The 13,115-nt window shown below is 38.2% G+C and overlaps 1 protein-coding gene across 1 annotated transcript; it reads right to left on the bottom strand.

The window, feature by feature from the left end:
* Positions 1 to 1,236: 1,236 nt before the first annotated feature.
* On the bottom strand, positions 1,237 to 2,000 carry LOC149169491 (uncharacterized). The gene is made up of 2 exons (XM_089425225.1): positions 1,883 to 2,000; positions 1,237 to 1,634 (listed from the first exon to the last, which is right to left on the bottom strand). The coding sequence occupies exons 1-2, from the start codon at positions 1,998 to 2,000 to the stop codon at positions 1,237 to 1,239; spliced, it is 516 nt and encodes a 171-aa protein (XP_089281351.1).
* Positions 2,001 to 13,115: the final 11,115 nt, after the last annotated feature.

The following is a 13,115-nucleotide window of genomic DNA, read 5'->3' as shown; positions in this document are numbered from 1 at the left end:
CTCCCCTCCTATTGTTCCATGTATGAACACCGTTAGTTGTAGGAATATCTACCAGCCTCTGTTCTGTAATCATCTCATTGAACTCCTCCATATTCTGATCCGGTCTCCTTACACCACCTTTCTTTTCCCCTATCGTTCTAATCATATTAAAGTCTCCTCCTATTATCCATAGAGTTCCAGGGATAATTCTTCTAATAGCTTGCATATTCTTGAGGAATTCCTTCCGCTCCCTGGGGGTGTGCAGTCCATAAACCCCTGAAATAAGAATTCGCTCCTCTGATCCCATCAACCTGAACATGCCTGTTAGAATTCTAGGGAAACTAATCCAATTCTCAAAAATTACCTCCTCAGGGTTCCAGATGACTGCCAGACCCCCTGCTGTTCCATCTGCATCTTGGGCCATTACCTCGTATTGTGGCTTAGTCCTTTTCATAATTTCTACCAACTGTTGATACCCCATTTTCGTTTCCTGGATTATCATTATGCTCGGTTTATCTTTCTTCAATATTTCCTTTAAATACCTCTACTTACCTTTACTGTTAAGTCCCCTGATATTCCAGCTTGTGACTATCATTTATAACTTTTTGATGGTTGTTGAAATACCTCTGATAGAGGTATCACCCTTCCTGAATTTACCAATATTTCTCCTACTGCTTGAATCGTTTCATTTAAAGTTCGTCTTCCTCTCTTTCTACCCCCCTTGCCAGTACCATCCATTCCCAGGCTTTGGTTTCCTTGTGACCCTGTTTGATCTATTTGAATCTCTGAGGTGCTACCCTTCTTCTCCTTATATTTCTGGAATGTATCTTTATATAATTGTTTCTGTGTTTCCGGAATGAATCTTTCATCTAGATTTTTCCATTCTTGAAGAAGTTTTTTCATTATTCTTTCTTCTTCGACCCCATTATCTTTTTGACTGTCTGATCCGGTCATCGTTTGTCCTATTATGTTCCCCTGACTTTCTCCCATCTCTTCTTCCACTTCTCTGTTCTGAGTTATACTTTTTTCTATTGTATCTTTTATGATTTCCATTGGTGCATTTTCGTTATCCTCCTGTTCCTTCCTTTCTCCCTCATTTGCATCTTCCTCCTCCTGAAGGACCTGAAACTTGTTTTGGTTTTCGACTGCTATATTTTTCTCTTTTAGTTCAATCCTCATTCCCTTCGTGCTTGGTTTCTTCCTTCTTTGGATCTCCTTGAATCCCTCATCCCCAATATCCAATCCTTTTGTTCTCCTCTATTCTTCCTCCTGTGTCCTTGTTGCTTCCACCTCTCTGTTTTGTGGACATTGCCTAAATAGATGTCCGTACTCATGGCATCTTATGCACTTGAAGGGAATATGCTCGTAGTCTATTGGCTGCTGCCATATTTCATCATGGTATTCCAACTCTATATACTCCGGCAAAGGCTCTGCTATATTCATGTACACACATATCCTTGCATAAGATGTGTACTTCCCTCTTTTGGTTGACTCTGCCACCTTAACAAAAGTTCCGATCGAGTTGCCAATCCCTTCCAATATATCAGGATCCCAAAACTCCATTCGTAATCCGAATAATCTGACCCAGATGGGAGTTGCCACCAGTTTCTCATTATCTGGGTTGTATCTATCCTCCCAATGCCTCATAAATAAGCCTGCATTGTTCATAAAGTACGGCCCCTCTTCAAAAGTTATCTCCTTATCCTCTAGATTTGCAAAAACGACTGTGAAAAAGCCTTTTGCTCCTAGTTTTAGATCTGTATTCCCTTTTGGCCTCCATCTTTGTTGTATCCATTTTGTTAAATCCTTTTCAGATGGCCAGAACCCTATAAACTTACAGATCAAAGCATGATCTCTCATATAGCACCTATAATCTTCAAGTTTGTTATTTGGGATTACATACCTTGGTTTTTTATGTGCCCTAGGTAAACACCTGCTTCCCGTTCTTGCTTGCCATCGATTCCCCAGCACTGGCGCATCTCTGTTGATCTCCTTCTGCATCCCTTGCAATCTGCTTCCATTTGTTTCGCCTGCTACTACATTCCTAAAGGAGGGGATCTCTCCCCTCCCCTGTTTTCCTTCCATAGAACCCTTCAGCCCCGGCCGTTTTCTTTCTCCCTTCCACCATTCGTTTTACCCTTGCGAAGTTTCCTCCTGCACCCGTTTAACCCTTCTATCACCTCCCAGGCTTCCGTTTCCGTCCGCTTTGGCTCTGAAAACCCTATTCTCTCAAACCCTAATGCGCCGCATCAGTTCGATCCCTGGCTAACTTCCGTCTCGATCACAGATTTAATATAAATTTTTTATAGATATTTGTATTGTATTAAATATTGTCTTTAAGCAGATGTCTCAAAAATTGTTGTCTTAAAGATTATTGTCTTCAAAATTATTATCTTAAATATTATTGTCTTAAAAATATTGTCTTAAAAATTATGGTCTCTATAAAGACAATATATAACACAAGCATTTTTGTCTCTCTTAAGACAATTTCATTTTTGTCTCTCTTGAGACAATTTCACTTTTGTCTCTCTCAAGGAAACACTGGGATTAGAGACAATATGTCTTTAATACTAGCTATTGTATCAAGTCAATATAAGAAACATTTAACTAAAAATAAACTACAAAACCATTGATTAATTAATGTAAGCTCACAGTGGAATCGAACAGCCAACCTCCTGCTTCTAAGGCATGCGCTCTTCCATTGAGCTAGCACACTTTAAAGAATTATGTGAAGAGTTATGGCAATCCTGAAAACTACATTTATAGTCATTGATTAAAAAAAAAAAACCTGACACATGATCTATAATATTTATAAAAACTATAATCATGCAAACCATATTTTTAACTTACTAAAACTAGCAATTTCCCCAAAAGGTACAAAGAGAGGCAATTTATATCTATACCAAAAAAATTCAAAATCTTCTGTTAGTATAGAGTTAAATGTTCATGTATACAGGCTATCTTGCTACAGTGGCATATCCGTGTGTTGGGATTCCATTCCATGTTAAGACTTCTTTTTCTTCATCTTCTTCTCCACACATGTATGTGTCTATTGTTGTGTATATGCACCCATATAAAATTCTATAACAAAATGTCTTGATTTCCAAATGTAAAACAAACAGAATTATGAAATGGAGTGGATATATTCTCTTGCACCTTTGCAATCAGTTCTCCCTGCTTAGAAGTTAATATACCTCGAATATGTTTTTCCTTTGAATTTTAAGCTCGATAGATTCATGACTCCATCTTAGATCCACAATTATTTGGGGCCCTTTATGGTTTGGGAGTTCCACCCCAGCCATTGTTTATGACAGTGAAGAGTACTGATGACTAATAACATGTGCTAAAAATGTCATCTATGTTGCTACTAAATGCAAAGATATATCATGATAATTGAAAAAACAACAAGTTTCATCAAGAAAAAGAGATAAAGTTCATAATGATTGTGTCCATATTTGTGTAGTATGATAAACATAAACATCTTCAGAAAAAAAATATAGATATATTTCCAGCTGCAATGGCTATATTGCATAGAATTCTGGGGAAACAATATCTATAAAAGGTGAGGTTGAAAGCACCACAAAGAATCACCAACAAGTACAGTAAATATTTCAACAATCTTACCTTGTAGTACCTCAGTGATTGAGGTCGCTTCAATTTAAATGTTCGAATGATCAAGTCCCTTTCCACATCAAATTGCTTAGGTTCAAGGTGAATACCTTTCATCATCTCAAAACCCTTGAGATAGATTCAACAAAAATTCCAACAATCATGAAATTAACAAATAACTAAGAAAAATGAATCAGAACTGAAAGAAAGTTCCCAAAGATGTATTGGAAAGGGAAATTCAAAACATGAAGCGACATCATGACGGATGATTTAGAATGTGTTACCTTGTGGTTTTTCCCAGTTACATTGAGCTCGTGTAGGATGTATTGCTTTGCCTTCTGATTTTCGCACAAAGATTCAAAATTCACTACTACCTCATTGGTGGCAACCCAGCTTTCAAGTGCCTTCTCATCAGGTATAATAATTGCCACAAGAAAAGATTTGAAACTATTGCCATAAATGCATATCTCAAACATGACCAAACAATAATGAAGAGTGAACAAACATAGCTGGCAATGCTAACAATAAAGTTTCATTTAAGGGCAAAATTAGAAGGAAAGTGCATTGTTCCCCCTCACAATGCATGTCCATTTTGGAGATGTTATGTTCAACGTAATAATGTTCAGGAGTTTGTAAACAAGGGAGTGCCTCGGAAAGCAGTTGCCACAGAGAAGAAAAATAAACAATACCAAAGCATGATATAAACTTGGTAAGTGTAGTGTTCCCCTTCACAATGCATGTCCATTTTGGAGACACTATTTTCAACATAATAATGTTCAGGAGTTTGTAAACAAGGGAGTGCCTCGGAAAGCAGTTGCTATAGAGAAAACAAAAATAAACAATACCAAAGCATTATATAAACATGGTACAAAATCTTAAGCCAATCACCTGGCCATGTGGATGGTATCACTTTTTAGACCATGTATATTGTGGTTGATACACACCCAAAGCAATCTCAATATCTCTTGAACCATCCATTCAATGTTGGTTAATATTTGTAGGTCAGTGTTTTTCTGTGAAGAATAACTAACCTGTTGTATATTGTTGTAGCGAGCTTGTATTTTTTGTTTTGGTTGTGACATTTGTTTTAATTTTCAGTATATGCTCTTTGTTTATATACATCGTTGTGAGATCTGGTGATGCTTTGGAGTAGTGCACTGCTTCAGCATGTATCTTCAAAACAGTTTGGAGAGCATTATCCAGAAACACTCAACCCTATAGACCACACATACCTCTTAATAATATCTATAATATCAATTTTATCCATTAAATTATTAAAAAATAAAAAATTCCTCACCGCCCTATCAACCACACCTACAGCTTAATAATAATCTCTAAAATATCCAATGTCCATACAACATGGGAATGCCATGGCATCTCCTAAAACAAGTCCATATAGCTTATGACAAAAGCCAGATGGACTCCTTTCCCTTCATACGAGGATCATTCTGTGCTTGCAAAGCTACAAATAGATGTAACCAATTTTGAACACAATTAATATGACCACATTCTCTGATGGTTGTCTTAGGCAACAAATATAGACTACAAATGTAGTCTGTTCGTAGCAGACCATAGTATACTTTATCTTCAGAATATGGAGTTTCATGCCATCTATTTGGCTAAAATGAAAGGTTATGGTGATATTAAGATGTAGCTCATTCCCACTACCTGAGAGAGAAATGCTAGAGTTTCCTACATTACTAGAGATAAAAATAAATAAAAAATAGAAAAAAAAAAATAAAAAAAACTGAACCAAATGGGAACCAAAACAAACTGGAAATATGGTTCAAGAGTCTTGGGGATTGGAGAGGTGAATCCCCATTCCTAGCATATAAAATTGATTAGTAATGTACTAGTGCAGTGCTAGTGGCAAGAGGGGTATGGAGAGGGAACTTTGTACAGCTATCCTCTGCCAATGGTTTTGAACATACCTTTCAAGGTTTGGCATAAATATGAAAAAGACATGAACAGGTACACTAAACCCGCTAACTTTCAGTAATGTCATGGAAGAAATGAGAGGAGGGCTCATGATTTTTAATAAGGTTGTCCTTCGAAGAAATTAAAATTGAGAAGTTGATAATGGAGCATAAAGGTGTTCGAATGCTAGCTTGTAACAGATGAAAATTTCCTAATGCAAATCACAGATTAATGAGACACTGGGGAAAAAGCAATACACTGGACAGAAATACAAAACCGCAAAAAAAAATTACGATAACATCCTTTAAAATTTAGTGAAATAAAAAGAAAACACAAATGTGCATAAATGAAAAATGCAGAAAAGATGCAACAAAATGCTAAACTCTTAAAACTACTATTTAGACTTCAACCAATTTCTCCAAGGGGCAAACATAGAACCAATTCTGGAATTGTAGACATATAGCTTCCTTTTTTCCCTGTCATTCCTAGTTTTGTACATATGAAGAGTCTGCATAATAACCTTTGAAGCTGAAGCAATGTGCGGCACCACAACAACATTCTTCTACTTTGCAAGACCGGGCTTAATTGTTGAGATTTGCAACAAGAAATGCTAAAAATAGAAAATGCTAAAATAGCATTACTATAAATAGTCCGGCTATAAATAGAAGTTCAACCATTTGAGATCTTAGCAACAATGGGTGAAAAGTGAAAGTGATAAAAATAGCTTTTCTAAAAATAGAATTTCGGGATCCCTTCTTATTTTAGTCAGTCCTTGGACTAAACGTAGGAAGTAAAATAAAAATTTGATGTTAACAACATTTTGTAAATTAATTAATTAATTCATCTTGAGTTAATTAGTTAAGGGATTATGAACTTGAAGTCTATGTGAGAACATGCAATAGTTTCTCCTTTGATTGAGGGATTTATCCATCAATTAAAGAGATAAGAGTGAGTTGTAATATCAAGTTGTAATTAGTTGGCTTAGTTAACTAAGTCAAGTCCAGTTAGATTAATTTAACAGTTTGTTAAATTAATGAGAGTTCAGTTAGTTAATGCTTGCATGCATGTAACTACTGCATTTTAGATAACTGAGTATTAACTCATGGATAACTCATGCATGTCAGTTGAGCCAGAGACCTAGTTGAAATCAGATGGAGGGATACTGTACTATGAGTTGCTAGGATTTTCCATGGTGAATATTCCTTGCACACAAAAGGAATATTATTCCTTAAGGATTGCATAGTTGGACCTGAGGTTACAGTGAGTGTGATGAGGCCAATTCACACATGTGATATCATTGGACCCCAATCAAAACTGCGCAAGGAAATAGGAGGCTTGGAGGGCCTCAGGAAGAGATATTCTATCTCTATTCAGTATACGAGCTGTATTGTTTGATTGCAGAGAGAGCAGGATAGCTGGAGCGCTGATTCTTTTCATAAATTGAACAAGATTTCCACTTGTATGATAACACAGAGTTGAGGTTTTAGGCTGGTGCTTTCCCCAGTGATATATCTTCTATGTTATGGTTGATTACTTCTCATTCTCAGTTATATCTGTTCATGCTTGATGATGCTCATATCTATTTAAGCTTTTGCAAAGTTTATGGTAGAAGTAGATCTAGTATTATGCTTTAGGACATTGCATATATCAGGTGATCTATAGTGAAATTCTACATGGTATCAGAGCAAAGGTTATCAAGGAAGAATAGTATACAGGTAGGAGAAGTACGAAGTTTGGTTTCGAAATATTGAATTGAGTTCTTATCACATCTATTTCACCTATGGCGTTTAGTGGTTTAAGACTTGAATATGCCTTTGATGGCAGTTCGAATTATATAGCCTGGAAGGATCACATGGAGGTAGTATTAGAAGATAACAGCCTAAAGGACTTCATTGATCAAGAAGTCCAGAAGCCGACTGATGCTACTCAACTAGTGGAATGGAAAAAGTGTGTGGCTAGAGAAAGGAGAATCCTCCTGGAGGGAATTCGAGATCACATTGTCTCGAGCCTCCATGGGAAGGTGACTCCATTTTCGATGTGGAAAACATTGAAAGATCTTTATTAGAATAGCAGCGATCAAAGGAGGCTACTGTTGAAAGATAAACTTCAAAAGATCAAGTGCGAAAAGGGCGACACAATCTCTACGTTCTTGAACAAGCTCACCACCTACAGGGATGAGCTTGCAAGTGTAGGGGTCATGACAGTTGATGATGACATGGTGAGTCTAGCACTCCTCGATCTTCCTAAGGGGTGGCATAGCTACCAGGACTCGGTTAATGGAAGAGAGAAACTGCCAAATTGGGAATGACTTTGGTCGGATCTAATGTAGGAGGAGATAAGGCGTAGCACCAGGGATGGATCTTCATCAAAACAAGATGATGAAGAAAATCTAGCTTTAGCTAGTAAAGCTAAGAAAGGCAAAGGGAAGGCATCCCAATCCAATATTTTCATGGTGGGAAGAAGGTTGACAAGTTGAAGGTGTGATTCTTTCATTATCATGAAGTGGGCCATTATGCTATGAATTTTCCACAGAGGAAATCCAAGAAGAGTTCCTCAAAGGGATTTGATGGTGATGCACTAGCTTCACAATTTGCAGTAGATTTATCACTTATTACATGCATGGTTTCATCCATGGTGGGATGTGTTTGGTACCTGTATAGTGGAGCTTCTTTCCATATGTCGGGTGACAAGAATATTTTCAGTACATTAGATGAGAAGGATCTCCAAATGCAAATCGAGATGGGTGATGATGGAAAGTACTGTGTCTCAGGTGAAGGTACAGTTGTGTTTTAGAGGGAGCATGGTGCTCCTCTCACCCTATCTACTTTTAAGTATGTACCAGGTTTGAAAAAGAATCTTGTGTCTGTTGCTATGGTAGAAGATAAAGGCTATGATGTAGTCTTTAGTAAAGGAAAAGTTTTCCTGAGGCATATCGGCACTGGATAGATCAAGCAAATAGGGATTTGAGTAAAGAATCTCTACAAGTTGGAGGCAGATGATTGTGCTGCACCGAGTTTCAAAGAAAAGGTGGTCCAAATTCAAGATGTTGGTGCGCTATGGCATAGGAGACTGTGCCACTTGCATCACGAGGCCTTGAGGATCAAGTAGAAAATTTCTACCGGCCTACCCAAGGGAAAACTAGAGCAAACAAATACATGCAAAGGATGCACCTTGGGTAAGTATACGAAATCTTCCTCTGAGGATTGGGATAGCAGAGCTGGAGTAATCCTAGAGTGAGTTCACTCAGATGTATGTGGGTCATTCTCTACAGCCTCCACCACTAAGCAAAGATACTATGTTATTTTTATTAATGATTTTGCTCGTAGATGTTGGATCTACTTTATGCAAAATAAGGATCAGACCTTCTTGATGTTTTGTGATTTTAAAGCCTTGGTAGAGAAAGAATCTAGAAAGAAAGTAAAAGCCTTGCGTAGTGACAATGGTGGAGAGTATGTTTCCCAGCAGCTTAAAGACTTCTCTATTGCAGAAGGAATTAAACGAGAACTAATGGCACCCCATAACCCACAACAGAATGGGGTGGCCGAAAGGAAGAATAGATCTATTGTGGGAGCAGCTCAAGCGATGTTCCATGACCAAGGCCTACCACTTCATCTGTGGGCTAAGGCATGCAATACAATAGTGTACCTTCATAATAGAAGTTCTCATCATATCTTGGGGATGAAAACACCTATGGAGGCATTTTCGGGGAAGCGACTAGATGTGACTCACTTTCACATCTTTGGATCATCATTTTACTGGCATGTGACCAAAGATGCTTGGAAGAAGCTAGACCCAATAGCTAAGTTGGGGATACTTGTGGGGTAGAAAGATAAACCCCACAACTATCCTATGTTTCTTCCTGCCAGTTAGAGGACCCTAGTGCGCAGGGATCTTAAGTTTGATGGGCAGAGAGCCATGCGAGTGTCACTTGAGAGGGAGCTCAAGTTGCATGGTGATGAGGAACTGTTAGCTCCAAAGGAGGAGGAGCCTCCTAATGATGTGGATCAGCCACATGCAGAGGATCTAGTAGTGGAGATCACCACTTCTAGAGAGCCTTCTGGAGACACGAGAAAATACTCGCGAGAAGCTAACAGATTGATGCAGGATGAGAGAGAATGTGGGGCAGCCATCTTCTCAGTGTAGACAGAGGAGATCTCTCGAGAGATACATTGGCTACATGGCCCTGGTTGGGGAGTTTGTAGCGACTGAACCTTCTTCTTTTCAGGAAGCAATGCAGCAACCAGTCTAGGTTGATGCAATGGTAGAAGAGTATGATTCTATCATACAGAATAGTGTGTGGGATGTTGTCCCTAGACCTAGGGACAGGTCCGTGGTTAGTTCCCGATGGCTTTGCAAGGTGAAGCAGGTAGCTGATGCTAGTGTTGAGAAACACAAGGAAAGGTTTGTTGCTCGAGGTTTCTCACAGGTTGAGGCAATCGACTATGATGAGACCTTTGCTCCAGTAGCAAGGTACTCATCTATCAGATCGATGCTAGCTCTATCAGCTCAGATAGGTTGAAAGATCCATCATATGGATGTGAAGACAACATTCCTCAATGGGAAGATTGAGGAAAAGGTATACATTGAGCAGCCCGAAGGATTTGAGACCTTCGATCGCGAGTTGCATGTCTGCCGACTCAAGCAAGCACTGCATGGGTTGAAGCAAGCACCCCGTGCTTGGTATACTAGGATCGACAGCTATTTCACCAGGTTGTGCTTCACTAAGAGTGAAGCAGATGTGAACCTTTACCACATCATGGTAGAAGGTAAGCCATTGGTTATTGTACTTTATGTCGATGATATGATTTTGATAGGTGATGATCAGCTCATCAAATCTTGCAAGGAGGACCTTGCAAGAGAGTTTGAGATGAAGGACATGGGCCTCATGCACTACTTTCTATGCATGGAAGTGTGGCAGAATATGGGGAAGGCAAGTATGCCAATGAGATACTTAGGTTCTTTCACATGGAGGAGTGCAAATGCATGCATACTCCTCTAGCTAGGAACTGGAGGAAGGAGGATGCTACTTCAGGTGAGGCAGTAGCTGCTATTGTTTATCGGAAGCTGGTGGGTTCACTTGTGTATTTGGTAAACACACGACCCGACTTATGCTTTGCCTTGAACCAGCTGAGTCAAGCTATGGTTCATCCTACCAAGTTGTTTTGGAAGGCAGTAAATCATGTACTGAGATATCTCAAAGGCACTACACAATACGGATTATGGTACAAGAGGACAGAGGGAGTGAAGCTGCAAGGCTTCACGGATGTAGATTGGGCAGGTAGTCCATCAGACCAGAAGAGAACTTCTGGAGGAATCTTCAACCTTGGTTAAACTGCAGTTTCTTGGTACAACAGGAAACGGAGATCAATTGCACTTAGCTCAGCAGAGGCTAAATACATGGCTTCTTGTCAGGCAGCATGTGAGGCCATTTGGATGTGGAAGATTCTAGTGGGATTGTTTGGTCAGATGATGGATCCTACAGTGATATAATGTGATAAACAGAGTTGCATAAAACTATCTGAGAATCTAGTGTTTCATGATAGGTCAACGCATATAGATATTCGTTACCATCATCTACGACATTGTGTCATCAAGAGGATCATGATGTCCCAGTATGTTTCGACCAAGGAGCATGATGCAGATATTTTGACTAAGGCATTGTCAAAATGCAAGTTCGAGTTCCATAGAGACAGGATCAAGGTTACTGATAATCCCTTTCTTGTTGAGAGGGAGTGTTCAGATTTGCAACAAGAAATGCTAAAAACAACACTGTTATAAATAGCCCGGCTATAAATAGCAGTTCATCCATTGGAGATCTTAGCAACAATGGGTGAAAGGTGAAAGTGCTAAAAATAGCTTTTCTAAAAATAACCTTTTGGGATCCCTTCTTATTTTAGTTAGTCCCTGGACTAAACATAGGAAGTAAAATTTGAGTTTGATGTTAATAGTAGTTTGTAAATTAATTAATTAATTCATCTTGAGTTAATTAGTTAAGGAATTATGAACTTGAAGTCTATGTGAGCACATGCAACAGTTTCTACTTTGATTGAGGGATTTATCCATCAATTAGAGAGATAAGAGTGAGTTGTAATATTGAGTTGTAATTAGTTGGCTCAGTTAACTAAGTCAAGTCTAGTTAGATTAATTTAATAGTTTTTTAAATTAATGAGAGTTCTGTTAGTGAATGCTTGCATGCATGTAACTACTGTATTTCAAATAACTCAGTATTCACTCATGGATAACTCATGCATGTCAGTTCAGTCAGAGACCCAGTTGAGATCAGATGGAGGGACAGTGTACTATGAGTTGTTAGGATATTCCTTGGTGAAAATTCCTTGCATGCAGAAGGAATATTATTCTTTCAGGATTGCGTAGTTGGACCTAAGGTTATAGTGAGTGTGATGAGGCCAATTCACACATGTGATACCATTGGACACCAATAAAAACTGCGCAAGGAAATAAGACCCTTGGGGGGCTTGAGGAAGATATATTCTATGTCTATTCAGTCTGTGAGCTATATTGTTTGATTGCAAAGGGAGCAGGATAGTTGGAGAGCTGATTCTTTTTGTAACTTGAACAAGATTTCCACTTGTATGATAATACAAAGTTGGGGTTTTAGGCTAGTGCTTTCCCTAGTGATGAATCTTATGTGTTATGGTTGATTACTTCTCATTCTCAGTTATATCTGTTCATGCTTGATGATGCTCATATCTTTTTAAGCTTCCGCAAAGTTTATGGTAGAAGTAGATCTAGTATTATGCTTTAGGACATTGCATATATCGAGTGATCTACAGTGAAATTTCTATATTCATGTATGGCTCATTTTGTACCATATCAAACAAGGAATGAAGTGGTTTCTTCCTAACATGAAAAAGATTGAAACTAGCATGTATCTGTCTTCTAAAACTAGTAAATACGAGAGTGATTTGCCTTCCATGCTCAACATAAATTCTAGCTTCATTCGCAATATCAACATGGTCACTAAACCAACATATTTTCCACATACCAGACTTCAAAACTGCAATAAATATGCATCCACATGAAAGTGTGCCAAGGAAACGTATAAAGTAAATTACCTCAAACACATCCAGTCCTACACGAAACATGGGATTTGCTTTCAAATGGTCCACTAAGGCTACTTCATCAATCACTGGGCCTTGGCTTGTATTTACAAGAACTACTCCCTGCATCCCAGAACAAACTTTTAACGATAATTTTTCCATTTTGTTAAATGCATTAAAATTGAGAATTATCAAAAATTAGATGCCCAGTCTAGAAGCAATCAAGTGGGATAGATAATATGTTGTTAATGATGAATGCTCTAATTTCATAAAGCAAGCGTTGAAATAAAGACATTACCTTTTTCGTGATCAATAGCCTGTCTTTGTTAATCAAGTGGTAAGTAGTCTTGTTTAGTAGAGGATAAAGTCTTATTTGCCAAAAATTACAATATGTTAAAAGTATAGAAATAAGAGAACTAATAGTATGGAATACTCACCATTTTCCAATTACATAGTGTTTTGGAATTTTCAGTACACATTTCCAGACATTGAATTTTGGAAAAGCTGTGATATGGTACAAATTTTATCTCTTAGATTCTACTTAGTCAA

Source organism: Pinus tabuliformis, chromosome 4_2, assembly GCF_031772625.1.
Source record: "Pinus tabuliformis cultivar Carrire ecotype Pingquan chromosome 4_2, CPIR1, whole genome shotgun sequence".
NCBI classification, from domain to species: domain Eukaryota; kingdom Viridiplantae; phylum Streptophyta; class Pinopsida; order Pinales; family Pinaceae; genus Pinus; species Pinus tabuliformis.
The sequence above is the reverse complement of the archived record's forward strand: the minus strand, read 5'-3'. Positions and strand labels throughout refer to the sequence as shown.

Bases quoted from the DNA above. Each gene is read 5' to 3' on its own strand.
- LOC149169491 (XM_089425225.1), bottom strand. From the start codon at position 2,000: ATGGAAGCAGATTGCAAGGGATGCAGAAGGAGATCAACAGAGATGCGC. The intron at 1,635-1,882 runs GTATGTAATCCC...TGAACAATGCAG, and splicing joins AGGGCACATAAAAAACCAAG to GCTTATTTATGAGGCATTGG.